General features: G+C 34.6%; 1 protein-coding gene across 1 annotated transcript; it reads right to left on the bottom strand.

The window, feature by feature from the left end:
- Positions 1 to 319: 319 nt before the first annotated feature.
- Positions 320 to 22,345, bottom strand: LOC144965022 (serine/threonine-protein kinase OSR1-like). Its single transcript, XM_078899881.1, has 17 exons — positions 22,095 to 22,345; positions 21,096 to 21,208; positions 20,296 to 20,404; positions 19,551 to 19,692; positions 18,859 to 18,914; positions 17,782 to 17,891; positions 17,403 to 17,504; positions 15,543 to 15,676; positions 14,021 to 14,069; positions 11,477 to 11,536; positions 10,811 to 10,933; positions 9,827 to 9,856; positions 8,210 to 8,388; positions 7,705 to 7,757; positions 6,749 to 6,817; positions 5,983 to 6,044; positions 320 to 2,041 (listed from the first exon to the last, which is right to left on the bottom strand). Exons 1-17 carry the CDS (start codon positions 22,168 to 22,170, stop codon positions 1,961 to 1,963), a joined length of 1,548 nt encoding a protein of 515 aa, XP_078756007.1. The 5' UTR covers positions 22,171 to 22,345; the 3' UTR covers positions 320 to 1,960.
- Positions 22,346 to 27,878: the final 5,533 nt, after the last annotated feature.

The raw sequence follows: 27,878 nt of genomic DNA, 5'->3' as shown, positions 1-27,878 counted from the left end.
CAGAATCCCATTCCTAGACAAAGAAAGAAAATATAAGGGAATTGAAGACACAGCCTGACCTCCTGCCCATCATGGAAGGTCAAAGAACCCCACCCAGAAACTTGTATTTAAAAATTTGGCCAGAAAAATAGTCTTTGAAATATCAATCGATTTAAATGTCCCAGGACCAGGATTGAGAGTTTTTGCCCAGATGAGGGTCATTTAAATCAATCGATATTTGAAGCATGAGTTTTCTGGCCAAATTTTTAGATAAGAGTTTTTTACAGACTACAGCAGTTAACTGATCTTTTAAAACTAACAAAGTGAAGGTAACTCTTGATTATAAAATGGAAAAAAATGTTTTAAAATGTCAATTTTGAAATAAATTACAAAAATGTTCTTGCTAGCTTTTAACAATTTCAAATACAAGACATAAAAATATAGGGAATGATGAATCACGAAGGTTGTGGTTACAGAAACAAATCATTTTATAAATATATAGAACATGAATCTCTGGTAGTAGCCATCCATAAAACATGAGGTGATTATGATGATAACAGTAGTAAAGTTTACTATTTTCTTTGAATAACGACAGCTATATGAATACATATTAAATTACTCTAATTCTCAATGACAACAATGAAATATGCCAAACAACCGAGTAACGTTTTAAAAACAAAAACAAAAAAACCTGTACTCCAAAATTTCGAGTACAAAAAATAAAAACTACATTTTGCCTAAATCATTTGCTTTTTTTCTCTATCAAACTATCCACATTTTTATTGAAATGGATAGAAAAATATAATAGCTTTGGAAAAGACCTCCGATATACAAGGAGCTTTTTTGGGAAAATTCCTCACCCGTTCTGTTTTGGCATTTTACTCCCCTAATCTCATCTGTTGGGGATTCACCCATCATATTAAGGCATAATACTGAAGGGTCTAAGCCCCAAACAATGGTTGATACGCTAGTTTTTCTTTTTTTTGAAATTATTACATAATTTTTCTCTCTAAATTTTTACACAGGGTTGCCAATTCAGCAGGCAAAAATTTACTGAACTTTCCCACAAACACATTGACCGACCCCTATCTGGACAGTGAACTCCGGTAAAAAGATGTTTTGTACTTCGTTTTACTCCATCTAGCAGGTGACTGGAAAATATACTGAGGTTTTAGTTTTATAACATACTGAATTCCGTAAATATACGGAAAATTGGCAACCCTGTTTACAGTCCACAATTTCAGATGGTACTTGAATCTAGACCTGCTTAAACAATAAAGTAAAAATCTGAACCTTTTTGTGGGAAAAAGCATTCAAATTTCAAGAAAAATTAAATAAATGGTTTCAACTCATATTTCTATAAATAGTAACTTTAATTTTTTAAAAGTTTTAAAATTAATTTTATGCCATTCAGTTTGGCCACATGTCCATTTCTAACCAAAAAAAATATAACACTTTCAACATTTTTGTTTTAAACAGTTGGTAACAAAATCCGAATCCAGAGGGAAAAATCCGATTTTGACAAAATTTTGGCATTTTAAAATAATCGGTGGATATCCCTATACATAACTGGTCTGTTTGTGTGGATCAAACTGCATGTTGAAAAATCCACTAACTCTATCAGAAATCTGTAATGTTGAAGTTTTATTCTTACAGATCAAGCCGAGGTAGATTTAACGAGTAAGCTTGAAACACTAAAAACATTACAATGGTGAATCTTTAACGACAACAATTCTTATTTTCTAAATCAAAAGCTGTGGATCGGATTTCCCTTCACATAACATCATAAATAAAATAACTTATTGAGATCTAATACTCTCGAATACTCTCCACTCTGAAAATGTTGTTGTCTCCGTTATCAAATAATAATTTAATAATAATATATTCCTATTCTATAATTAGAACTAAAATCAATACATAGTAATGAATATTCGCGATTCAATTCATATAAATTATCACTCCTAGAATTCTGTAAATTATTTTATCCTTCGTTGATGGACAACTGTGCAAATCCTATTAAAGCCTTGTCATCCGATGCTTCATTGGGACCACAGCCAGAATTCTGTAACACACACATAAAAAAAGATATTATTAGCATAAGGGGTCAGGGAAGCACAACATTTTAGTCTTTGTCTCTGTAGTTTGCTTGTTTGTTTTTAAGGGTTTTACAGCACTTGCAACACATTAAGGACATATCAGCGCCAGTAAAAAGGAAGAAAATGGGATAGTAAAAAGTTCTAGAATTACAATTAAAGCATTCAAGAAAAAGAAAGACAAAGCGGAATTGGTTCAAATAAGAACCAGGTGTAGATTCCAAGAGCACACTATCAAAGTACTTAGTTTGAGATCACTAAAAGTCTCATCCAGACACAATCACAGGTCCCTACTAAGAGGAATACACTCAGATGTTTTACAAATCATATATAGTATAAAGAAAACATAATGCAGAGCTAACAGAGAGATGATTTACAAGGAAAAAAAAATATCATCTCTCAAAACTAACTATGCATTTGACTGTTTCCCTCTATGCCAGGGTATCTGGCCAGGACCAGGACGAAACCAAGTAATCTCATTCCAATTCAAAGACAGAAAGCAAGTTGGAAAACAGATATAGGGGGATAGAAGACGCAGTAAGTAACTCCCTGCCTACTACGGGAGGTCAGAAACCCCACCCAGTCTCTGCAGTTAAAAGGCTTTCCTGAAATGATATAGTAATGTAGCTCATTTGTATTTGGCATCATCACAAGTCACATATGACTGCACTTGAACATATTATTAATTGAAAATTGGGTGTATTATTTTATTCTGAGAAAAGCAATGTTTGTTTTTTTTCTTGTTGAACTTTTATATAGCACAATATCCACTAAACATGCTCAGAGTGCTTTACAAAGGGTCCCTGACCAACAGCAACGCGTAACATAAAGAACGAGACATGACGCCTGTTAGGCGATAATAAAAAATGAATTTGTGACACACTTAAGTCATTTCAGTGCCGGTAAAAAAGAAGAAAATGAGAAATAAAAAAAAATAATAATCTAGATTTACAATTAAAACCACCTTAAAAAGGCTGAGATAAAGGAGGAATGGTTCAAATAGGGAACAGATGTTGATACCAAGAGCACACCAACAGTGTACTGAGTTTGAGATTACCTAAAAGTCTCATCCAGACACAAACACATGATCCAACTAAGAGAAATACACTCAAATGATTACAAATCATATATTCAAAATATAATATATAACAGTACATAACAGAGAGATGATTTACAAGGAAAAAAAATATCATTGTCCAAAACTATAACGATACATTTGGCTGTTTCCCTCCCAAAAAAAAAACATAGCCAGGCCCAGGACAAAATCAAGTAATCCTATTCCAAGACAAAAGTAGAGAGCAACTCAGAAATCAAACCCCACCCAAGAACTCGGAAAGTAGTGAGTTCAGTTTCTCTACCACACTTTGAATCCCAAACTGCTACAAGCTGTGGACTGTCATATGTCATGAACAAACATGAATACAACGAGTATAAAAAGAACAAAATACTAAATAAACATGGAACGTTTCAGGTTCATAACTCTTTTTCAGCAGATAACAACAACAACAAAAACAAAAACAAAAAAACTATTCAAAAAGTGAATATATCATGTTGAATCTAGAAAGACGGTAGAAAGGTTCTCAGCACATTTAGCCCGGAAATACAAAGATCATCGAAATATGATTTAATGACTTAACTTGCCAAGAACCTTTCCGCCGTTTACATGGATTTAAAGTGATATACAGTAGAATTACTTTAAACCGAAATTTTGGTGACCTTCTAAACCATTTCGGTTTAAAGACATTTTAGTTTAAAGCAAGTTCCCGTTTTGCAATGTTTTTCAATGGTAGTAACTTTTTAAGGAATTTGCTCATTTAATGGTATCATGGGTTTCCCGTTAAATGGAGTTGTTGAATAAATGCCGTCTTCGTAACCATTAATTTTTTATTTTTTTTTGTGTGTTTTAAAAATATTTTTGGGGGTTTTCGTTTTCAATTCAAAATTGTTGAAAGAGTTGAGTTCGGGATGCCGTGTTTTTTACATATCTCTGTCTTGATCAACTTTTTTTTCATCGACTTCACATAGTATTCTAATTTTAAACTCCAACGTGTAAGCACAGTGCTTTCTTTTAGACATCTTTTAGTAAAATCCAAAGCTAAAATAAGATCGAAAGTTCTTGTGCGATAATTGATAATGAATGGCGCACAGCTACTCAGAGGTGAAGTGAAATGGAAATGAAAAGGCGTGTCAATGCTAAGCTGTCTACTACTACTAGGCATCTCTCTTTTGTTGAAAAGCCATTAGGTTCAAAGGCCTAATTTCATAGAACCCCCCCCCCCCCTTCAACAAAGTGGAAATGAAATGGCATATCAATGGTAAGTTGTCTACCCCCCCCCCCCCCCTCCTTATTCTCGTGTTTAAAATCCAGTCAGTTCCAAATCATCAACACACGAGTGAGAACATCTCGCTTGTGTGATTCTACACCCCAACTCCTCCTCTTTCCTCATTTTTCGCCTGCCAGTCACCCGCTGTCTTCCTTTTCCAGTCTGTGCGATTGTGGTGTTGGCCGAGCCCAAGTGCAGTGTTTGCCTACACCCCACCCATCACCCTCATCTTATACTTACGCTCTTTGTTTAATATCGCCGGGCATTATTACGTGTGGCCACCTTCCCCAATTTTTGAAGAAAAATTGAGAGAAAATAAAGGAAGGTGGTCTCAAATTGTTTCGGTTTAAAGAAAGTCCTTCTTAGAAGTATTTCGGTTCATCGTAAGAATTAGTACAAAGATAATGAAGAAACTAGTACAATTTATTAAATTCTTTGCGGTTTAAGGTATTTTTCGGTTTAGCTTCTTTCGGTTTAAAGTAATTTTACTGTATTAATATTTTAACCGTTTCTGTTATTGGCTGAAGAAGGATTTTGAGCCTAAAAGGTTCCATGATAAGGATTTAGTTCTTTTTTTTTTTTTTTTGAAGCTGTTATATTCATTGTTGTACAAAGTAGTAAACAAAAATGAATATAACTGCTTCAAAATAAAGAAGAAGAATACCAAAACCAGAATATTTCAGGCTCAAAACCCTTCTTCAGCTAACAAGCAACAACAAGGAAAAAAATAATTCATGACTAAATTGTGCCAAATATTTCTCTGCCGCTGATCTGGGTTTTTTAAAGCAAAGTATTTAAGTTTTCATTGTTTGCTTGTTGGCTGAAGAAGGGTTTTGAGCCCGAAATATTTTGCGTTTGGTATTTAATTTTTTTCGTGTGAAGAGATGTTATATTCATTTTTGTTTATTACTTTTTACAGTCCACAGCTTCTAGCAGCTTAGTATCATTTTTGTACAGTACTTTTTATTATCACACTTTGTGGCTGTGACCAAGTCACCTCACCTGTATTATACGATGTGTTATATCGAATAATAATAATAATAATTAAGTCGAAACCTCAAGGATCAACAAAACAAAATTCTTAGATGATAATCGGAAAAAAGTGTGGAGTGTGGCCAGTTTGGCAGTTTGCAACTAAACATTAAATATATACAACTAAACTTTTTAATCGATACATTACATCGCACTATTCACTTTTTGGCACTGCCCCTCAAACAGGTCCTTGGTTATTCCCCATTCTCTGGTGGGGTTCCTGACCTCCCATAGTGGGCAGGGAGGTCACTGACTATGTCTTCTATACCCCTATATCTATTTATTTTATTGAAAACTTAAAAAAGAGAAGGGGAGACTGGCAAGGCGTTTAAGAGAAAATCGTTAACAAAAATTGTTTGGCTAAATATTGATTCAATCATTCTGACTTCGGATTCTAAAAATTGTAATGACTAATAAATAGAATTTTAAAGTTTGTTTTTTTCAATACCATTAAGCCATTTAAGGACCCAAGAAAATAAAGTATGGGGTATTTCAATGCATAAACTTTGTACTTCAATGTACGTCAGGTATAAAATCAAGAACAAAGTACTGACCAGAGCAAACGTGACATTGGCTAAATCGGGTTTGTCCACCATCTTCTGCAAGTTTGCTGCCACTGCAAGGAATAAATTAAAATAGATGAAACACTTTAACCTATATTCTTTTTTTTTTTTTAAATAAGTCTAAATTTTAAAGAAACAACAACAACAACAAAAAAACCCCGTTTCAATCTAGGAAACCATCCTGGTTTGTCTCATCAGTCAATCCTAAGTCACATTCTTCCCGGGAAAAATATAATTTGGCAAATTTGGATTGAATCGCATGCGCATGCATGTTTTATGCTTGTGAAAACAGAGGTTTCTACAAGAAGCGCTACAGAAGAAATATTATTATATTTCATTCTATTTTTAAAATATGGATATGTATTGATTAAATCTAATCTGGATAAGTGGAAGGTCTGTATATGAGATTCAGTTGGTGTGATACATGTATTTGTGTGGCTATGTGGTCTAGTGGTATGACACCTGCTTTTGGATCGGAAGGTCCTGGGTTAAAGCCTTGCTCGACGAATAGCTCTTTACTCACATTCTCTCACTGTTCTCAGGTGTAAAATGAGTACCTCGCCGTTAATTACGTTGTCTCTGTCCGAAAATTTGTAATATCGCCTAACAGGCGTTGTGTCCCGTCCTAAATGTTAAGTGTTGCTGTTGGCAAGGGACCCCTTGTAAAGCGCTGTGAGAACGTTTAATAGATATTGTGCTATATAGAAGTTCAATTTTTTATTTTTATTTTATTTGGTGTGATACAAGCATTACGTACCAACAATCATGTCTCTGCCGTCTACCAGTCCTGCCTCCACTAATTCCCTGGAGACGCTGTCTGATGTGTCTGGTATGGAAATGTACAAAACAGAAGCATTGACCGGTTGGTTGCAATGACAAATAATGCAACAAGTAATAATAGGAATATAAGGTGATGACTGTAATGATGATGATGATGATGATGATGATAATGGTGACAATGATGATGATGATAATGATGGTGACAAAAAAAGTACATTTAATAATTATGCCCTTACAACACCAAGAAGCTTCCCATATGCATATGTTCTTAAATGATAACACAACAGGAAAAAAATTGCGAAACTAATATACTAATAATTTATTTTTTTTCTATTTCATTCGTTCATTTATCCATCTCAACTTTCCCTCAAGAAAACCTAGCTTGGACCACGTCATTTGCATAGAGACAGGAGAAGATTGATAGGAATAGACACCCCAAACAAACAAACAAATGAAGTTCAAGAGAATGTATTTGATCCAGTCTGCTGATAAAAAATCTACTGGTAGCCATCAAAAACGTATAACCTAAGAAGTGAACTTTGTTGTTTCCCGAAGTTTTAAGGTCTGATAAAATCTATTCTAATTTGTCATAAGTTGCCAAATGAAATTTAATGTGTGAAAAGTCTGAAACTATCTATAATCAGACCTGCTAATTTGAAATTGGAAAAATTCGTAGTTTTCGGGGATAATAAATCAGTGGACATGACAACTACCGCTAAAAATGACCAATTTGTGTTTAAATACATTAAATTAATACTTTAAACTCCTTTATATAATAACTCTGGCAACAAAACTTTATTGAATTAAAGATCTCTCTATATAATTGCCAATTAGGACCCAAAATTCGTATTTCTACCAAATTTTAGTAGAAGTAGGCAGGTCTCTATAATAATCTATATATAAAAAAAAAAAAAAAAAGGACAAATTCTTTACCTTGACCGGGCTTGAAATCAAATCGTATATCATTCAATTCCCTTTTCTCGTTCCTGTTGATGAAAGTGAAGGAAATTGGATAACGACCTTAACCAAAACATAAAATTATGTGTGACCTTTTACGTTAGTAATAATCCATCATAGAAAATCCAGTGAGAACTAATCACCTCTTTGGCAATTTAAAAACAATAACAAAGAGCTAAGTGACAAGAATTCATTTAATCTATATATTATATGATATATATATATATATTAAAAAATTAGGCTTTTTGCCACGGCATCATTAGAAACTGTCACCTAGGCATTCTATGAAGGAATATAGATAATTCATCAAACAAGATGTCTGATGTCAACTAGTTAATAATCTTGCCCAAGTAAAAAAATAAGCAGGGCTCGAATCCAGGATTTTCTGAGTCAAAGTGCAATGATTTAAACCACTCATCTATCTCACCTAGCCCCCAAATATAATATAAAGTTAACAATAAATCAAAGCTAAATGCTTTACCTTAACCGCAGAACTAGATTTTTGGAGACTCCAGACCCAGGTTCCGTCTTTGGTTTTTCTTCCTCCACACTCGACTCTGCAGGAGCTGCAGCAGGCAGGTCACTGGGACCCTCTTTGGGTTGGTCTGCTGGAGGGTTTTCATCTTTGGAACTTGCCACAGGAATGGGAATGGTCGGTATCTATAATTGTAAAAAAAAAAAAAGAAAAAAGAAATTCTCTCAGATTGAAAATCTAAATTATTTATTTATCTACGTCTTTCAGAATTTAAACGGGAAAAAAAATTCTTTAAACAATTCCTTGACAAAAAGGATTTGTTTACAAATTTTTAATGTATTTTAATGTACGACAAAAGAAAAAAAAAATCAAAACAAAAAAAAAACAAAAAACAAAACACACACACAATAAAAAAAAACAAAAAAACAGCAAAATATCCCCATGGAAACAAAACAAAAGATTTTTTGTTTTTGTTTTTGGGCTTTTATGGCAACACATTTAGGCCATATTAGCACTAGTAAAACGAAGAAAATTGGATAGTAAAAACATTCTAGATAAACAATTAAAAGTATTTGAGGAAAAAGTAAGACATAGGGGAAATGGTTCAAATAGGGAACAAATGTAGATTCCACGAGCACATTATCCGTGTACTTAGTTTGAGATCACCTAAAAGTTTCACCCAGAAACCAGCACAAAATCTCACTAAGAGGAATGCACTCAAATGACTACTAATAATATGTTAAATAAAAAAACAACACAGTACATAACAGAGATATGATTTACATGGAAAAAAATATTATCTCCCAAAACTACAACTATACATTCGACTGTTTCCTTCCCAGCCAAGCCCTACGGCCAGGGCCAGGACAAATCTAAGTAATATCATTCCAAGACAAAGAAATTTGTTGTTTGTTGCTTTAGGTCTCTTCCAACACAATTGAGGTTATATGAGAGACCGCTGAAACAAAAAAACAAGCAATCTAACAAAAATAGTACAAATGTAAATCAAAATCATAACCTAAAGATATCATAAGCTAAATTATAAATAACCAAGAACAAACAGGCAGAAGATTTACAGAAAAAAAAATATCCCCTGTCAAAAATACAATCACAAACCAAAGAAGCAGGATAGGCTAGTAAAGAGAAGAAGAAACGACATCACTATCGGATCGTACACCCATGCGAACATCATAGGTATATGATTCAAGGGTAATGCTCCCATCCAACCACCCGCCAAGACAGGGTGGTTGGATGGGAGCATTGCCCTTGAATCATATACCTATGATGTTCGCATGGGTGTACGATCCGATAGTGATGTCGTTTCTTCTTCTCTTTACTAGCCTATCCTGCTTCTTTGGTTTGTGATTGTATTTTTGACAGGGGATATTTTTTTTTCTGTAAATCTTCTGCCTGTTTGTTCTTGGTTATTTATAATTTAGCTTATGACAAAGAAAGCAATTGGAAAACAGGTATAGGGGAATAGAAGACACGTTAAGTACCTCAAAAGAAATTAGTTTTGCAAGGGCAAGACGAACACTTTAGATCAACTTTTATAATAAATACATCAACTTAATCTATCTTAAATAAAAGAATTTTTTAAAAAGGCATTAAATCAAAGCTTACCTCATCAGGGGATATTTTTACTCTTGGGGACTGAAAAAAATTTTAAAAAGTGTGTTTCAAAATATTATTTCAAAATTAAAAAGAAGTATAGACAAAAATGAGTTGATTTTCCAGAACCTGCCCAGTCCCTTTTTTTTAATTAATCAGAGAAAATTGCAATTTATTGCCATTTATTTAGTGAGTTGAAGAGAAAAATACTGGACTTCTTTGTCTTATAAAAGAATATCGTGGATCTTTTGTACGTTCAACTTTTCCCTGGTGATTCCAAAATGTCCAGTAGATTGAAAATGTGACTAGAGCTGCTTAGAAGCTGTGGACTGTAAAAAGTAATTAAACAAAAATGAATATAACAGCTTCAAAAGAACAAAATACCAAAACACGGAACGTTTCGGACTCAAAGCCATTCTTCAGCCAAAAACAACAAAAAGCAATGGAAACATAAATACAGGACTAAATACCAGATCAATCTGGCTTTTTAGTCATGTATTTATATTTTTTTTATTGCCTCTTGTTGTTGTCTAAAATACAGATTTGAGTCTGAAATATTCCGTGTTTGGTATTTTTTTTTATTTGAAACCGTTGCATTCATTTTTACTTTTCAATAGACTGAAAGATTTGTATTAAATCAATTTCTATCCGGGTGTTACTTAACAGGTATTGAAAGTCAAATCTTAAATATAAATCTGAGCAATAAATTAATTCATACAGTTGAAGTATTGATTAAAAATATCAAGTCATATTTTTCTTAAATTCCCCTGTTCAACAACTGAATCATCACAAAATATTAAAAGCAACAGCAAAGTGAGGATAAAAAACAAAAGGTATATTTCTGTATTTATTTTTTTAACCCTTACCCCTCTCCCCACCCAAACAAAGCTAGAAAAGCAACAGCTGCTGCCTGTCTAACATGATAGAAAGTTAAGATAAAAAATTCCAGATCCACGAGGTCAATGAGGAGCTATATTCTATTTTCCAACGACCTACCCTTCCGTCAGCCATGGCTGCCTTCCCTTCTTCACTGGCACAATCCATCTCTTCATCTGACCACTCCCATCCCCCGTCTTCTGTCTTGTGCAGACGACCACTTGAACCTGGAACTCTTTTCACCTAAAACATCAAATAAATCAATCCAAAACAAAAATAACACTGATAAACCTTTTTTTCTTTTCTTTTCGAGTTTTATTTGTTACAATTAATGAATTGGTCTTTGCTTTTTTTCTTTCTTTATATCATCTTTGCAAACATGGGTGAAAGGGACACTTAACTGTCAAAACTAATGATGAATTAATTTGAATGATCCTCAACTTGACTAAAACTCTCACTCAAATATCACAATTCTTACTATTATTATTATTATTATTATTATTATTATTATTATTATTATTATTATTATTATTATTATTATTATTATTATTATATAATTATGATATGAGAATTTTTGACTGTACTCGGGTGTAAAATGTGTACCCGACTGGTAAAAGTGTTGAAAAAAATTGTAATATCGCCTTACAAGCGCCCTGTCTTGTTCTTCGTGTTAAGCTTTGTTGTTGACCCCTTGTAAAACGCTTTGAGCCTGTTTAGTGCATATTGCGCTATACAAAAGCTCAAGTTTCAAGTTAGGTCCGAAAAGAGATCAAAACAAATACTGACCTTCTGACCTTTGACAGCTGGGCCTTCTGACAGTAAAACTTTCTGGAGATATGCTTTATCCTGGGGATATCGACAGATAAAATTAAGTGAATGACAAAGTAAATATATATATAGATAAAAAGTATTGTTTTTCACAAAGGAGGTTTTCATCTCATTAAATGTTATGCCAATATATCTAAATTCATTTGTCCTCATTGACCGGTATTTTCTGACAGTCATGCACGTAGCCTGAGATTATTTTTCGAATATTGCCTTTCTCTGGATATTATTATCTCAAGTGACGCAGCCTTGCATTCCGGAAGTTACACTGGACAGTGCCTAGTTGCTACAGCTGATCAGTTGAAACAATGGCAGCTCGCCTAGCAGTTTTTCAATATTTACACCCATCCCAGAAAATATACTTTTTTGAGCTAAAGCAAAAATTTATGGTACAACCTTTACATTTTCTTAAAGGGAAATATATTTATTGAGAGAGAGCAAACTTAGTAAGAATTTATGAAACCTGTAACAGTTATCTTTCTATTTCGAATAGTTGAGTGGTGGAATGAGAGGGAGCAAGGCTTTACACCTTATTGTTACACACATTAGCCTAGTTTTCGCCTAACACACACATATACACACAAAGAGCCCACGTACAGATGCACACATGTAATAAAGGAATTTTCTACAAACACACACACGTGGGTAACATAATTTCTTTGTGTCCTTTGTTTGAGATGTAACAAATGACCAGAGCATGCAAAACAGCGTGGTAGGGGCATGGGAGTGGGCAGGGTGGGGGGGGGGGGGGGGGGGGGCTCTTTGTTGGCTTCGGTTATGACTTGAAAGGCCACTAACTTGCCTTTAACAAGTTGAAGGACATAGCTAAACTATTGACCAATCAGAATCAATTAAATTTTTACTGCATTTCTAAATATAGAAAGGTTAACAACTCCATTCATAAACAGGGTTGATCTTGTCCTCAATAATGGACTGGCGCGCCGCGTCAAAGCCAACTCAATACTGGACCGTCGCCCCAGTGACTCAGTTATGCTCGTCCTCAATATTGGACCTGCGCGCGACTAGACTTATTATAATAATAATAATAATAATAATAATAATAATAATAATAATAATAATAATAATAATAATAGTAAGAATAATAACCACATTTGTTTAGCACTTTTTTCCAAGGCCCCCAAGCGTTTTACAAAGTCTGTTATCAGAACAATCCCACATACAAACATACATGCGAGCAAGCACACACACACACACACACACACACACACACACACATATACACAACCAAATCTTCTACCACAATTTCCATGCACCACTGACATAGATGGGCGTTGAAGATAATGAATCCTTAAGCATGAATTTACAAATAGAGTATCATAATACAATATACAATATAAAATTAAAATTTATTAGAATGAACATAATATAGTCCAAACACTGCATTAAGGGGGGGGGGGGGGGGGGGGGGGGGGAAGCGACATTAAAAATGAGGAATTTTGACCCAGTTTGCTAAAATTAGATTTTGGTGGGATGTTGTCTTGTGACCATTTGTCTGCATAAAAAATTGCATGAGAACTTCATCTTCAGTTTTTATCGACTCAAAATAACGTATTTTGTGACCCATAGTATGGTTAAATCCTGCCCATTTTTAGTTTCAATGGACTGATTTCATGAAAGAATATCAAATAGTCTTTATAACTAAGTAAAGGCAAAAGCATATCACTGAAAAGTAAAAACTCTCCTCTATCTTCAACAACCAATCACTTTGTTTTTAATAATGTCATGTGGTCACAATCCAATCAGAGAGCGAGAGGAGAGTTTTTCCCTTAACTCGTTTACTTTGACTTTTAAATGTGTTTTGCTCAAAACTGCAATTTTCGTCACTAAAAACCCATCTCCTCCCTCAGTTTTCAACCAATCTTACTCAAACTTTCTACAAATGAGTGTCATACAAATACGCAGGTCCTCTAGGAGCCGGATTAAAAAAAAATTTTTTTTAATGAGTAATTTGACATTATGTAACCTTTTTCAAGGGGAATAATCGAGTAATAACTTTGAACTTAATTTTTCAAGTTTCTAATTAACAAATTAAAAATCGGGCTTCTAGTCTTGGGCCTCTTTATTTTCCTTTTTTCTACCCGTGACCAAAATATTATGACAATCGGTAGATATGCAATCATCCTTCCCAAACAGGTACATTATGTGTGTGCATAGAAGTTTAGGATGTTTCATCAAATAAAAAAAATGACCCTTTAGTGTCGCTCCCCCCCTTAACAGTTTAAAGGTTGGTATAAATTAAATAGAAAAAGAAGGGGGGAAAAGTAAAGAGAATTAAAAAAAAAAAGAAGAAGAAGAAGAAGAAAAATTATATTTGAATTTGCTTGATAGACAATTTTCTTTACTTGTGAGATCAACATGAACAAACCCTCTAAAAATGAAATTTAATTCCCTAAAGTGACCATATAAATCTTGCCTTTTGTGAAGAAAGTTTGAATGATTGACTGCTTAAATATGTTATAAAAAATACAAAATCAAAACTCCTACCTTGGCTTTCTTAAAGAATTCGTGTTTTAGTAACTGTTTTGCAGTGGGCCTGAAATCGGTTTAGAAAAGAAAATGAAAATTGATGATTCAAAATCTTATATAAAATCAAGACATACCTAGAACACAAAGTTCGATGTAGTTTTAGTTATCACTGATAATATCAGTCTCAACAATATAAAATGTATACAAAAGAATTTGATTTTTTTCTCTCTTGTAAAACATAGTGGCACAGATTTGACATGAGTAAACAATGTTATCACATTACCAAGAGCAGGTTAAAAGTTTCAAGTGCTTATATAAATAAATTAATCAATATTGCTTATATCGGTTGGAAACTCTGGTCATGGGGCTTTCAGAGAAGACAACTTCAAGAATCGGAAATGTGTCATTTGGGGGAAAAAATTTGTAATTTCAAAAAGACAAAACAAACCAACAACAAAAATAACCCTGAAATTCAAAGCTGACCCTATTTTACAAATAAAACTGAGCAGGGCTCACAATGTCATATCACTGTATAAATTTTAACTATTACAAGGAAAATTGAGAGTTGCCAAAATAAGTAATTTTAATAAGATTATCATATTTCTTGTATTGGCACCATTTTTAAGCAAAAAAAAAAAAAGTAATTTTCCTTATAGTTGGCATCACCGCTATTAACGTACAGTTTATTCATTTTAAGAAATAAACATTCCCTGTTACTTAATACCAAATCAATTTACAGACTAAACATCTATTTTAAAAACAGGCATCAACATCATTTTGTGAGTGACTGTGTTATCCAAGAAAAAGAAAAAAACAACAAACAACAAAAGATACAAAGTTCAATTAGATCTGATATATCTAGATCTATTGAAAATATCCATTTAAGAAATTAATGAGCAGGCACCAGTGTATGATAAAGAACTGAACAAGTGTGTATGAAAGGTGCCAGACAAAGCAAGAAAGAGGTCGACTGATTTATTGGGATGTTTTTTTTTCTTGTATTTTTCTTTCTTGCTTCGTCTGCATACCTGCCTACTTGAAAATTTCAAATTCAGTAAGAAATACAAAATTCATCAGTAATTAATGGTCAAATTTCAGTAATACTAAAGCAAACAAAAATAATGATAGATCCATCGTTTTATATATGTAAAATAAACTTACCATGTTATATAGGCCTACTACTTATGCGGGTCAAGCCTCAATCAAAGTCCATTTTCCACAGCATGGCAAAATATTCAAAAGAAATCAAGTCCATTGAATAAGTAAAAACTACATCTGCTACAAATTCTACACATTATATATATATATTAACACCATTTACAATTCTTCAAACAAAATATTTATACACACTATAGTAATAAATAAATTATTATTTTTCAATTAACGTTGCGACCATTTGTATCAGTAATATTTCTTCTATTTCCGTAAGTCCGTAATTGTCCTTACACTTCCGTAACAATTACGGACGTTCCGTAATAATAGGCAGGTATGTGTCTGGCACCTTTCTTACACACTTGTTCAGTTCTTTATCTTTATTTACCTTTTATCAGGTTCCTTTTTCAAACATTCACTGATCATTTTACGAAAGATTTTACTGTAGCCCTTGTACAGGTCTTTGTCCTCGGCACTGGTATCCAATCCTGGTGGCTCATTTTGTAACGTTAGCATCAACACCTGGAAACAGGAAGGACAGAGATTATAGTAAAATTTTTAAAAATATAGAAACAAGTGAATCATACAGTGCCAGAGAAGGTAGATAGAAAATACAAGAAATTTATTATTTTTAAAACAAAAAACAAACGTCTTACTAGACTGAGGGTTAAGCTTCGAACCTCTTGATTTTTGCATAAATGTGATGGCAATCAATGCTGGTGGTGACAAAAAGTGAAATAGGAGGAAATTTTTTAACAATTGGCTTTAAGGCCCATTTTTACTGCATTAACCCAGTGGAACAGTTGTCTCATCGCAAGCATGCGGTTGGTGACGGTCCTTGTATGGAATGGCGCATGTTTGTCAAGTGTTAGGAAAACGTTGGACATTAAAGAAACTAAAACGAAGTGTCGGAGAGCAGAAAGACTGCTGAAAACATCAGGTCTTACGATTCATCGTGAATTATTCAAGAACACATTTCGTGCCTGGAAGACAACAATAAAAAAAGCAAATACGACGTATTTTCTTTTAAAATTCGAAACTGCTAAATCTTGCAAACAATTATTTAACATCTTCAATGATCTACTTGGTCATGAAAGATGCACTTCATTACCATCTACAACCAATCAAAGAGACTTGCCAAACAAATTTGTAAATTTTTTTCAAGACAAAATCCATAACATTCGTACAGAACTAGATCGACATGAACCATTTTTAGATACAGATACATTCTGTGGTACCCCTTTAGACAAGTTCCACCCAGTTTCATAAAAGATTTGATTTAAAAAAAAGCCCCAATTAAATCCTGCGACCTTTACCCTTACCTGCACAGTTTTTGGCCAGCTTTATCGATGCATTATTACAATCCATTACATCAATCATAAATACATCCATACTGACTGACGAAGTTCCATTGTGCTTTAAAAGTGCCCACGTCAAACCACTTCTGAAGAAACCATCACTGGACCACAATATATTAAACAATTATCGTCCTGTATCAAATTTACCTTTTTTGTCAAAACTTTTGGTGAAGGTAGTACTGAGTCAATTATCATCTCATCTCAAGAGCAACAGTTTGGAACAACCCTTTCAGTCAGCCTACAAACAGCAACACAGTACTGAAACGGGGCTTCTTAAAATCTTTAATGACTTGTTATGTAATGCCGATGCTAACAACATCAATGTATTATAATGCCTTTTAGATCTTTCAGCTGCTTTTGACACCAATGACCATGACATTTTGTTAAGGAGACTAGAAAATACGTTCGACATAAAAGGAATTGCCCTTAAATGGTTTACATCATATTTACAGGATCGATGGCAGACTGCCGTGGTGAATGGTGTTCAGTCAGAACAAGTTTTACTAAAACTTTGGAGTGCCACAAGGCTCTGTTCTTGACCCTGTCCTTTTTACTGTATGTATGCAGCCCCTTTCTAGTGTGATATCCAGAGCAATTGAGATGATAAACTATCTATTCATCTTTGTGCATTGCGGACAAATACCTAAAGCACACACTTTGTCAGAAACACAGAGTAAGTGCCTAACAAATGTTGGACTAACGAAAGAGTGATAATGGAGCGGCTTCGGATAGGAGCAATACATTGTTCCTATCCGAAGCCCCTCAATTATCATTCTTTCGTTAGTATTTTCACGATCCCAGGCTTCAGGCAGTCCCCATCACTCTCTACTTTTCAAATGTGGGACTGCACAGGCAAATCTATTTATCACAGCATTACATATTATGTTTACCTTCATAGGTGGGAACTTGTGGTAAGGAGCAGTTCCAGTGGCCAGCTCTATAGCTGTGATGCCAAAGCTCCAAATGTCTGCCTTGAAGTCGTAGCCGTTCACCTGAGTAGAATAATGATTTAAAAAATAAACACACTATAATCATCACATTTATATGGCCCACAATCTCAGTATTTCTGAGGGTATTGTGGGCTTGATGAGAGTCCATTATTACTAATAAACTCATAGTTTTACTTAAATGCCCTTTCAAAAACCAAGTAAGTTGTTTAAAAGGTGGCGTCTCAATTCTAAAGTCTATCTGTGACATAAATAACTATAAATAATGTATCCAGCATCCCGAGTCAGATCCTTGCCAGTGGCCAACTACCCAATCACTCACCTGTTCCATGACCTCTGGTGCCATCCAGCAAGGCGTCCCAACAAATGTATGCCGTACAGCATCCCGAGTCAGATCCTTGCCAGTGGCCAACCATGCGCTCACTCCGAAATCTATGTAGGATAAGAAAATTCATAGAAGTGTAAATTAATTATAGTGTATTTCAAAGTTAATGTTATAATTATTACTATGATTTCTTATTACTGATAGCAACATAATCATGGAATTTGTTGAGCTAGGTGCAAGATGGACAAATGGATTGGGCATTACACTTGTACCGAGGAGATTTTGGGTTCAATCCTCCTAACATCAACATATTTCGTGTTCGATCAAGAAACTAAACCCCTATTGCTCACTTTGCTGACCCCTGGATTATTTCAGTCTTTTCAAGGGTTGGACCCTTTGGACAGATGTTCCATGATGATGGATTAAAGTAAACGAATTTCATTGTTATTCAATTTTTATCTAGATTCATATTTCTTAATTTAAAAAGAATCAATTGATAATTAAGAAAAGAAATCTTTACGGTGTGCGGCTCAGTGGTTTAGTGGCATGACACTCACTTTCGGATCGGAAGGTCCTGGGTTTGAGCCCCTGGAAAAGGCTATTTACTCACATTCTCTCACCATACTCGGGTGTAAAATGAGTACCTGGCTGAAACGATGTTGTCTCTGTCCGAAAAAATGGTAAAAATCTCCTAACAGGCCTCATGTCACGTCCTACATGTTAAAATGTTGCTGTTGGCCAGGGACCCCTTGTAAAGCGCTTTGGGCACGTTAAGTGGATAATGCGCTATATAATAGCTCAAGTATTCTTGTTTTTTTGTATTTTTAAAGGTGATTTCAAAATCAAAAAGACGACCGATTACTTTTAAGAGTTGAAAGTTGGAATCGTAAAAAGACATTGTTATTCTAATATTTTATTACACACTCTGAAAGCAATTTTTTTCTTGTTTTCTTCCTGTTGTGCCTGAAAGAAACTGGTTTGCATATCAAGATTCCATCCATTACTTGGTATTTAAAATATGACATAACAAACAACCTATCATATGTTAAATGTCATGTAAAAAGTAGAAAATACCTGCAACAAAAACAGATCCATCATGTCCTATCAGAATGTTTCCGGCCTTGATGTCTCTGTAAAAGTTGTTAAAAAAGAAGAGGAATATATGACAAGCATGGAAATTAATATAGATTTAAAGACAAAGAAGTAAAGGACATGAGAAATGTACGTTTTTTGCTAAAAATTTAAATACCACGCTTTTTAATCGGGGATCCCGAAAACTAAGTTGGTAGAGCACTCGCTTCACAAGCAAAGGGAGCAAGATCAAACCCGGGTGCAGTCGAGATTTTTTCTGACCCCCTGTCCAACCAGCAGTGATTGGATAGTTGTTTCTGTTAGATCTGGTGGAAAGTGTTTTTCGATAGATTACCGTCCTATCCAAAGGGAAGCAAGCAATCGCGATTGTCCGTTTCGCGCTACAGAAACTAGGATAAACTCTGGTTCCACTGGCCTGGTGGCTCAGAAGGACTTTAAATATGACAATCACTAGACATTTTTATAATATAGTAAAAATAAGAAAAGCAATAACGATAATAATAATAATAATAATAATAATAATAATAATAATAATAATAATAATAATAATAATAATAATAATAATAACAATAATAATATGTTTTTGTTTTGTTTTTAAGGGTTTTATGGCCCTTCACATTTCGGTCATTTCAGACGTCACCAATAATGGTGTGATTAACAATTAGCTATCTCACCGATGTATCTGGCCACTTGCATGAAAATATTCCAATCCTTTTAGGACTTCCTTCAAGACGGTAGCTATGGATGCCTCATCCAGCACACCATTCTTCCCAACTCCAGCGCGTAGACGCATCTTGATGATATCCAACATAGAACCTGATTCACATCAAAACAGTTGTCAATTATTAAGCTTAAAAGTAAGAGAATGAAGAACTTGGCTTATTTATATTTAGATTCAACAATGTCAGCAACGTCACATCGAATCTTAGACTAAACAAAATTAATTTTGACTACTAAATTTATTATTTTTTTAATTACACCTTTCTGGATAGCACTGTTAGATGTCACCACATAAGCATTCCATGAAGGAATATAAATAATAGATCAACCAAAGGTCTGATGTAAACAGGAATCGCCCTTGTTGTCCAGAGGTTATGACTATCTTATTATTTCAAAACTAATAATAATAATAATAATAATAATAATAATAATAATAATAATAATAATAATAATAATAATAATAATAATAATAATAATAATATATAACAATTTAAAAAGACCCTCTCGTTGGGTGAAGTACGATAAGGTACTACTACTTGTCTTGTCTGAAATATTTGTTCTCCAAAACAGGCCACAACCCCCCCCCCCCCCCCCCCCCCCCCCCCCAAAAAAAAAAAACAACACCTCAGTACTCTTATTTCTACAAATGAACTATCGCAAAAGTGAAACAACCAGATAAATACAAATTACATTACATACCTCCTCCACAAAGTTTCATGACAACCCACAGTTCATCCTTCACCACAAATGATGTATAGTAACAAACAACATTCTCATGTTTGCACTGACTCATAGCACGGATTTCTTTCTGAAATATACACAATACAAAAACGTACCACTTTAAAACACCAAATAGCTGTAATAAAACAAAATAAAATGATGTGAATGTGAATGGAAAATGGTCTGTCTTTCAATATCAATATCAATTCCAAAATTTACAGACGTTCTTTACATAAGTCTGAATGACCCTCAGAATAGTCTGTGCTCAAAAACTTAGCTTTCTACTAAGTATTCTATGTTACTATATAACTAACACCTTCGAACTAAGGAAAAATATAATCATTGATTTCATCTGCCCATTCCATCAAACATCCTTAAATAATCAATTGTATTTTTCATCTCTTTTTTTGCTTGTTTTTCGTTGAATGGTTTTGAGACCAGTATCTACTACTTTTGATATGTGCGTATGAGAAAATATAGTTGACAAATATTCTTTAATCAACATTTCTTCAAGAACTGTATTTTTGCATTATGAAACTACATTCAATTTTTTTCTAAATGTCATTTATTCATAGTCAGCATTTAAGCAAGCACCTCTATCTTATATATACTATATATGCCTATACTATCTATTTCTACAATATCATAAAAACTGCTATATTCCATATAATTCTAACAGTCAAGTAACTCTGTATATTTAGGACATGATGGCTAGGAAATCTCATGGTCATAACAAGTCAAGGAATCATATTCATCAAAGACATAAATAAAAATATTACCAACAGCTCCTCGACAGTCGTGTTGCATTTTTCCAGGTTGATACGCTTGATGGCACATTTCTCTTTCCTTGGTCGACAAACAGCAGCCTGAACAACAGCTGTAGCCCCTGCACCTGTTTATTAAATATACAAAAATAAATCATTCTTACATTCTAATGGTCTACCTTCTTTGTGCGGCTATGTGGTCTAGTGGTATGACACTTGCTTTTGGATCTGAAGGTCCTGGGTTCAAGCCTCGCTTTGTGCATAGTTGAGTCCTGGGAAAAGACTCTTAACTTACATTCTCTCAGCATACTCAGGTGTAAAATGAGTACCTGGCCATTAACAGCATTGTCTTTGAAAAATTGTAATATCGCCTAACAGGCATGATGTCTCGTCCTACTTGTTAAGTGTTGCTGTTGGCCAGGGACCCCTTGTAAAATGCTTTGAGTTTGAGCACGTTTAGTGAATATTGCGCTATATAAAAGCGGGAGGCCTTCCGAATGCTCCGACATCCCCAGTATTCTTGTTTTTCATAATGTTCTAGTTGGGGGTTTGGGAGGGGGGAAACTTTAAAAAAAAAAAAAAGTCTCCCCCCTCCCAAACCCCCTAGATAATTATTAAAAAAAAGTTTCCCCCCTCCCAAACCCCCTACTAGTTAGAAGGCCTCCCATAAAAGCTCTTTTTTTTCCCTTTAGTTTGAGTCTTAGCTTGTCTTACTTTGAGTTTCTTATAATGTGAATGTGAAACTGAAATTGAAAGTCGTAGAACTAGACGCCTGCCTAAATAGATCGTGCAGTTCAGTTCAGTGTAGAGTAGCCTTCCTATTCCTATTCTATGACTTGGGCATTTCTAATGAGTTCGATTAGTATGTCAAAATAGCAAGTTTGTATGAGTTTATTGAATTGAAATTAATAGTAGAGTAGTGGACTCCCTCTCTGAAAAATTAGTTATGACGTGAGTGTTCCGTCCCTTTCCAGGCCCAAAGGTAGAAGAGAGAAAAAATATGGATGAACTTACCAATGACACCAAGTAGCTCGTAATCCTCTTTATTGTTTGGCCACGGCACGCTTGATTCAGGATTATCTGTAGCCATATTTTGGCCTACAGAGGAAGTGCAATGATAAAGTCAGAATTATAGTAATTCCTATAAGTAAGAAATGTCTAATCAACAATAAGCATAAAACAAACAGCACAACAGGTGATTTTTGTTTCTTTAGTTTCCTTTCGCAACTTGGCAGGGTTGCCAGATTATTTTTCAACAAAATGCCAGGGGAAGACTCAAAAAATGCCAAAACATTCAAAAAAATGCCAAAGTCTGTTGACTTCCACCCCCACTAAGAAAACTACTCACTTTTGATAGACAATTTACTATCATATCCTGGTGGCTTGCGTGTTTTCTTTTTTTTTTTTTTTGAATTATACTAAATTTCCAGTTGGGGTAATTTTTTACCTACTGACTACTCAGTGGAGTGCTAAACCACTACACCACGGTTGGATTTTAAGAATGAAAAAGAAATACATTAACATGAAAGGTAAATACGTAAACAGTTAAATAATTATTGACAATTAAGAAAACTTACTGTTTCGTGTTTCTTATGATGTTTTTTGTTGAATCTGGTTCAAGTGCAGAGTCCAAAGAAGTTATAGAGAAAATTCCAAAAAAAAAAAATGCCAAATGAAAATGCCAAATGCCAAATGCTTTTTCTAATGCCAAACGGTTTTCAAAAATGCCAGATTTTTGGAATCTGGCATTTAAAATGCCAAACTGGCAACCCTGCAACTTGGTGGCTTGGTGGAAATGAGATTGAGGCAGATAGTTTTGTTTTCAGTTTACCAAACAAATCACAAGCCGTGCTGGTTGGTGCTTTAAAACGCTAAATACATTTATATCGTAACAAATGTATCTCAAATGTGCCAAGTGCCAATATAAAAACATAGAGTTGCTGATAAAAGAGAAAATAAAGCCATTTTCTCCATCTTATAAAAACAAAATTCTACTTTGTTTTGATTGTTTTAAAACAAAAAGAGTGTTATTTTATTGCTAATATGCTGCCGAGGGAATACGTCACTTTAAAATCGATCCAGATGTCATAATCTCAGAATAGATGCTAATCATATTATTGTTATTATTATTATTATTATTATTATTATTATTATTATTATTATTATTATTATTATTATTATTATTATTATTAATTTTTGTTCAGAAAAAAATGCCAAAAATGTCAATTTGTATCAAATGCAGGGATTCAAAAATGCCATTTTTGAGGGGATTTGATAAGAAAACTGACAAGATGGCAATTGTACTTGTGATAGAACTGGCAATTACTGTATTTCATTTTTAGGTAGCCAATAATCACCAAACAAACTGATCAAATCTTGGTATATAAGTTGAGGATCAAAGACAATAACAACGAAGTTGTGAAAAGCCTGCATTGTGATTTTATTGAATCTTTTGGTTGTTTTCATCAACATTGTGATCGAAAATACATTGATTTAATATTTGACTACATACGAGTCGCGCGGAAAGAAATGACAATCCTCAATGTGCCCAACTGGCATAGTTTATTTGTTTTTTTTTTATGCGGTTGTCTCCCTTCCTTTTCTTTTCTAAGGGAGCCACAGACTTAACGTTATCTATGGTGAGAGCCAAGCAGCTGGTTAGCTGCCAGATAGCCATATGCTGACCAATTTGGCTAAAATTGGCTACATCCAGACTCATGTTTCAGTAATTACTTTTTATATCTCCATTATTTTTTTAATAACAACGTTTCCCTATATTTTGTTTATTTTTGTTTATCAAAACTGAAGACTTTTTCAATGGGGGCAGAGTGTTAGCAGAATTTGGATATGTGAAATAATTTTAGCCACTTTTGAAGTCGAAACTGGATATAAGAAACTATGACCATATGGCAGCCCCATAGAGAATACAGGACGAGAGGAGACAACAGGTAGGAAAACGTCATCAAAAGTGGCGAGTGAGAGGTCGAGCGACGCCATTTGCTTGGATATGAAACCAGGGACGCTGTGCGATTTAATCTCCATATGAATGTCTTTGACAGAGCTCGATCAACCTTGATTTGTGGACGGAAAATAGCAAAAAAGGCCAGGTTTATGATGATAAACCAAATTAGACATATTAAACTACACTTTTACTTGGCTCCATTGATCGGGTTTATATTAATAACAATGGTAGCAATAGAAATCAAACATACCTCGACACATAGACAAAAGAGAGAGAGAGGGGCGTTTACTTGGGTCTATCTATCTATCTATCTAAGCCCCTCCCACGCTGAATATTTATGACATGTGTCCAATTAAATTTACCATCCCTGGAATGACAGCGGTTCACACAATTCTTTTACGACACCATTAATCGACTCTACGCATATTAATGAGGAGACTCAAGGAGTAGGACTCGCCTCTTTGAACCTGCTGTAAAAAGAGAGAGAGGGACATGCTTAATTGTGTCTATCTATCTATCTAAGCCCCTCCCACGCTGATTATTTATGACATGTGTCCAATTAAATTTACCATTCCTGGAACGACAGCGGTTCACACAATTCTTTTACGATTCCACGCATATTAATGAGGAGACTCAATGAGTAGGACCAGGACGCCTCTTTGAACCTGTTGTTCGGACTTCCTTGTTCATTCATACATACCTGTTTATGACACAATGGTGTTATTAGGAGGAATGGATTAAAAGTGAGGAGAACGTGGGAATTCATTTCAACATTTAGGACCCGTTGATTTCAAACAATGACAGTACCATGCCAACACGTAGTTAGGTCATTCTATATGTACAACGAGTATCTCTCTCTCTCTCTCTCTCTCTCTCTCTCTCTCTCTCTCCTCTCTCTCTCTCTCTCTCTCTCTCTCTCTCTCTCTCAATCAGAGCAGTATTAAGTGTCGTCAACGACCGTGTGAGTGACAATGATTGGGAACTGACAAAGATAGTGTCTTTTATAACGCAATTGAACAAATTAACCCCAACCGTCGTCAGTGTGAATAGGCATTGATGGATACTGTAAAACTACTACTATTACTTCTTTAATTACCATTAATTGAGCTTTATATGGAGCAATATCCACTAAATGTGCTCAAAGCACTTAACAAGGGGTCCCTGGTCAACAGCAACATTTAACATGTAGGACAGGATATGCCGCCTGTTAGGCGATATTACAATGTTTCGGACAAAGACAACGCTGTTAACGGCCAGGTACTCATTTTACACCTAAGTACGGTGAGAGAATGTGAGTAAAGAGCCTTTTCCAAGGACTCAACAATGCGCCGAGCTTGAGGCTCCAACCCAGGACCTTCCGATCCGAAAGCGAATGTCATACCACTAGACCACATAGCCGCACCATTGTTACTATTACGCTATAACCAATATTTCTACTTTTGTAACATAAAACTCAAACATTTATATAGTGTAATATCTACTAAACGTACTCAAAGCGCTGTACAAACTGGCCCATACCCAAGAGCAACACTTAACATGTAGGAGGAGACATGATGCCTTTTAGGCTTTATTACATGTTTTCCACCAAGGTACCTATTTATTTAACGCCTGAGAATTGTGAGAGACTGTGAATAAAGAGAGCCTTTTCCAAGCACTCAACTATGCGCTGCTCAGATTGAGACTCGAACCCTGGAGCTCCCGGTCATGCCACAAGACCACATAGGCGCACAACAGCAATAGTTGTAATAATAATAATAATAATAATAATAATAATAATAATAATAATAATAATAATAATAATAATAATAATAATAATAATAATCGGAAGGTCCTGGGTTCGAGCCTCGCTCGACGCATAGTTGAGTCCTTGGAAAAGACTCTTTACTCACATTCTCTCACCGTACTCAGGTGTAAAATGAGTACCTGGCCGTTAACAGCGTTGTCTTTGTCCGAAAAATTGTAATATCGCCTAACAGGCGTCATGTCTCGTCCTACATGTTAAATGTTGCTGTTGACCAGGGACCCCTTGTAAAGCGCTTTGAGCACGTTAAGTGGATATTGCTCTATATAAAAGCTCAATTTTTAAAAAATTTTTAGAAATAATAATAATAATAATAATAATAATAATAATAGTAGTAGTAGTAGTAGTAGTAGTAGTAGTAGTAGTAGTAGTAGTAGTAGTAGTAGTAGTAGTAGTAGTAGTAGTAGTAGTAGTAGTAGTAGTGTAGCAGTAATGTAGTAGTAGTAGTTAGATTTATCACGATACGATATCGGATAATACTGGATTGTCGCTTTGGATAAAATATTGACATAATTATAATTATAGTCACCAGGGTCTTAGTGTTACATATAATCGCCATGTCACAAATTAAACCAATGTTGAGTTTGTCATTGACTGAAACAACAAATCACTTAACGAATATATAATGCATTCGACATGGGAGAATGGGTACCTTGATAAATAATGATAATAATAATAATAATAATAATAATAATAATAATAATAATAATAATAATAATAATAATAATAATAATAATAATAATAATAATAATAATAATAATAATAATAATAATAACAATAATAATGATAATAATAATAATAACACTAATAATAATAAAAGAGCGTTATTGTTCAAAGAAATGGAAATATATTTTGGTCCTCATTGATGCCAATATAAAATACAGTTCGCACTGGTTTTTCTGTTCTTGAGTCCAGTGTTGGGCATGATAGCGTTGTGTTGTTGCTACAATTTATGGCACAACAATACATTTTATGTCTTATTTCGAGAACAAAATCTGAGTAACGAAATGTAATGAGTATAGGATCACCGGCAAAATGTCTGGACTTATCAGTTCTGAACAATGCAAATAATGTATGATTCGGGCACAGGCTCTCCGTTAATAAAGGAAACAATAAACAATGAAAAGTAAAAATAAATCTGAATGGCTAGTACCGTTTCTATTCCCCCCCCCCCCCCCCCCCCCCCCAACCCATCTTCTTTTCAAGCATTTGAATCCCACCCCTCCCCCACCCCGCCCTTGACAAATACCCTCTCTCTACACACTCTTCAATTAACCAATTAAAATTGACCATAATTTATATGCCCCTCCCAATTAACTGATAAAATGACAAGTCGTATTGTCCAGCAATCGGGAATCGGCGTAATAACGGTAGGTAAAATAAGCTCATCCTACTTTGATTCTTGATGAATTTTGTGGAGACGATCAACATTTCATTTTGATGTTACATAACTATCAACCGACATTCCACATATTAATGATAAGACACAAATAATGAAACTCACCTCTTTGAACTTGCTGATCAGTCCCTCTAACAGATGTTGACACATACCTAGTATTAGTAGATACTAGGTGTGAAATGTGAAGGACATGCGAAATTGCTGCATCCGTCCCTTTGATCTAACAACGTAGACAAGTCTATGTCATGTATGGTGCAAGAGAAGAACACCCACCCCCCTCTCTCTCTCTCTCTCTCTCTCTCTCTCTCTCTCTCTCTCTCTCTCTCTATCTATCTATCTATCTATCTATCTATCTCTCTCTCTCTCTCTCTCTCTCTCTCTCTCTCTCTCTGATCAGTCTCTCTAACTGATGATGACAAATACCTTGTATTAGTAGATCCTAGGTGTGAAATGTGAAGAACATGCGAAATTGCGGCATCCGTCCCTTTGATCCTAACAACGTACACAAGTCTATGTCATGTATGGTGCAAGAGAAGAATACCCTCCTGCCCCCCCCCCCTTCTCTTCCTCTCTCTCTCTCTCTCTCTCTCTCTCTCTCTCTCTCTCTCTCTCTTTCTGATCAGTCTCTCTCTCTCT

This window comes from Berghia stephanieae, chromosome 2 (assembly GCF_034508935.2).
Source record: "Berghia stephanieae isolate SIO BIC M18660-M18661 chromosome 2, UCSD_Bste_1.3, whole genome shotgun sequence".
Classification (NCBI taxonomy): Eukaryota; Metazoa; Mollusca; class Gastropoda; order Nudibranchia; family Aeolidiidae; genus Berghia; species Berghia stephanieae.
The sequence above is the reverse complement of the archived record's forward strand: the minus strand, read 5'-3'. Positions and strand labels throughout refer to the sequence as shown.

What these genes read in the sequence shown, in the direction of transcription:
- LOC144965022 (XM_078899881.1), bottom strand. Translation starts at nt 22,170, where the DNA reads ATGGCTACAGATAATCCTGAATCAAGCGTGCCGTGGCCAAACAATAAA. An exon ending in CAGCTGTCAAAGGTCAGAAG is followed by an intron (nt 10,934 to 11,476) that starts GTCAGTATTTGT and finishes TTGATGTTTTAG; the next exon opens with GTGAAAAGAGTTCCAGGTTC. An exon ending in TGATTTCAAGCCCGGTCAAG is followed by an intron (nt 6,818 to 7,704) that starts GTAAAGAATTTG and finishes TTTCCATACCAG; the next exon opens with ACACATCAGACAGCGTCTCC.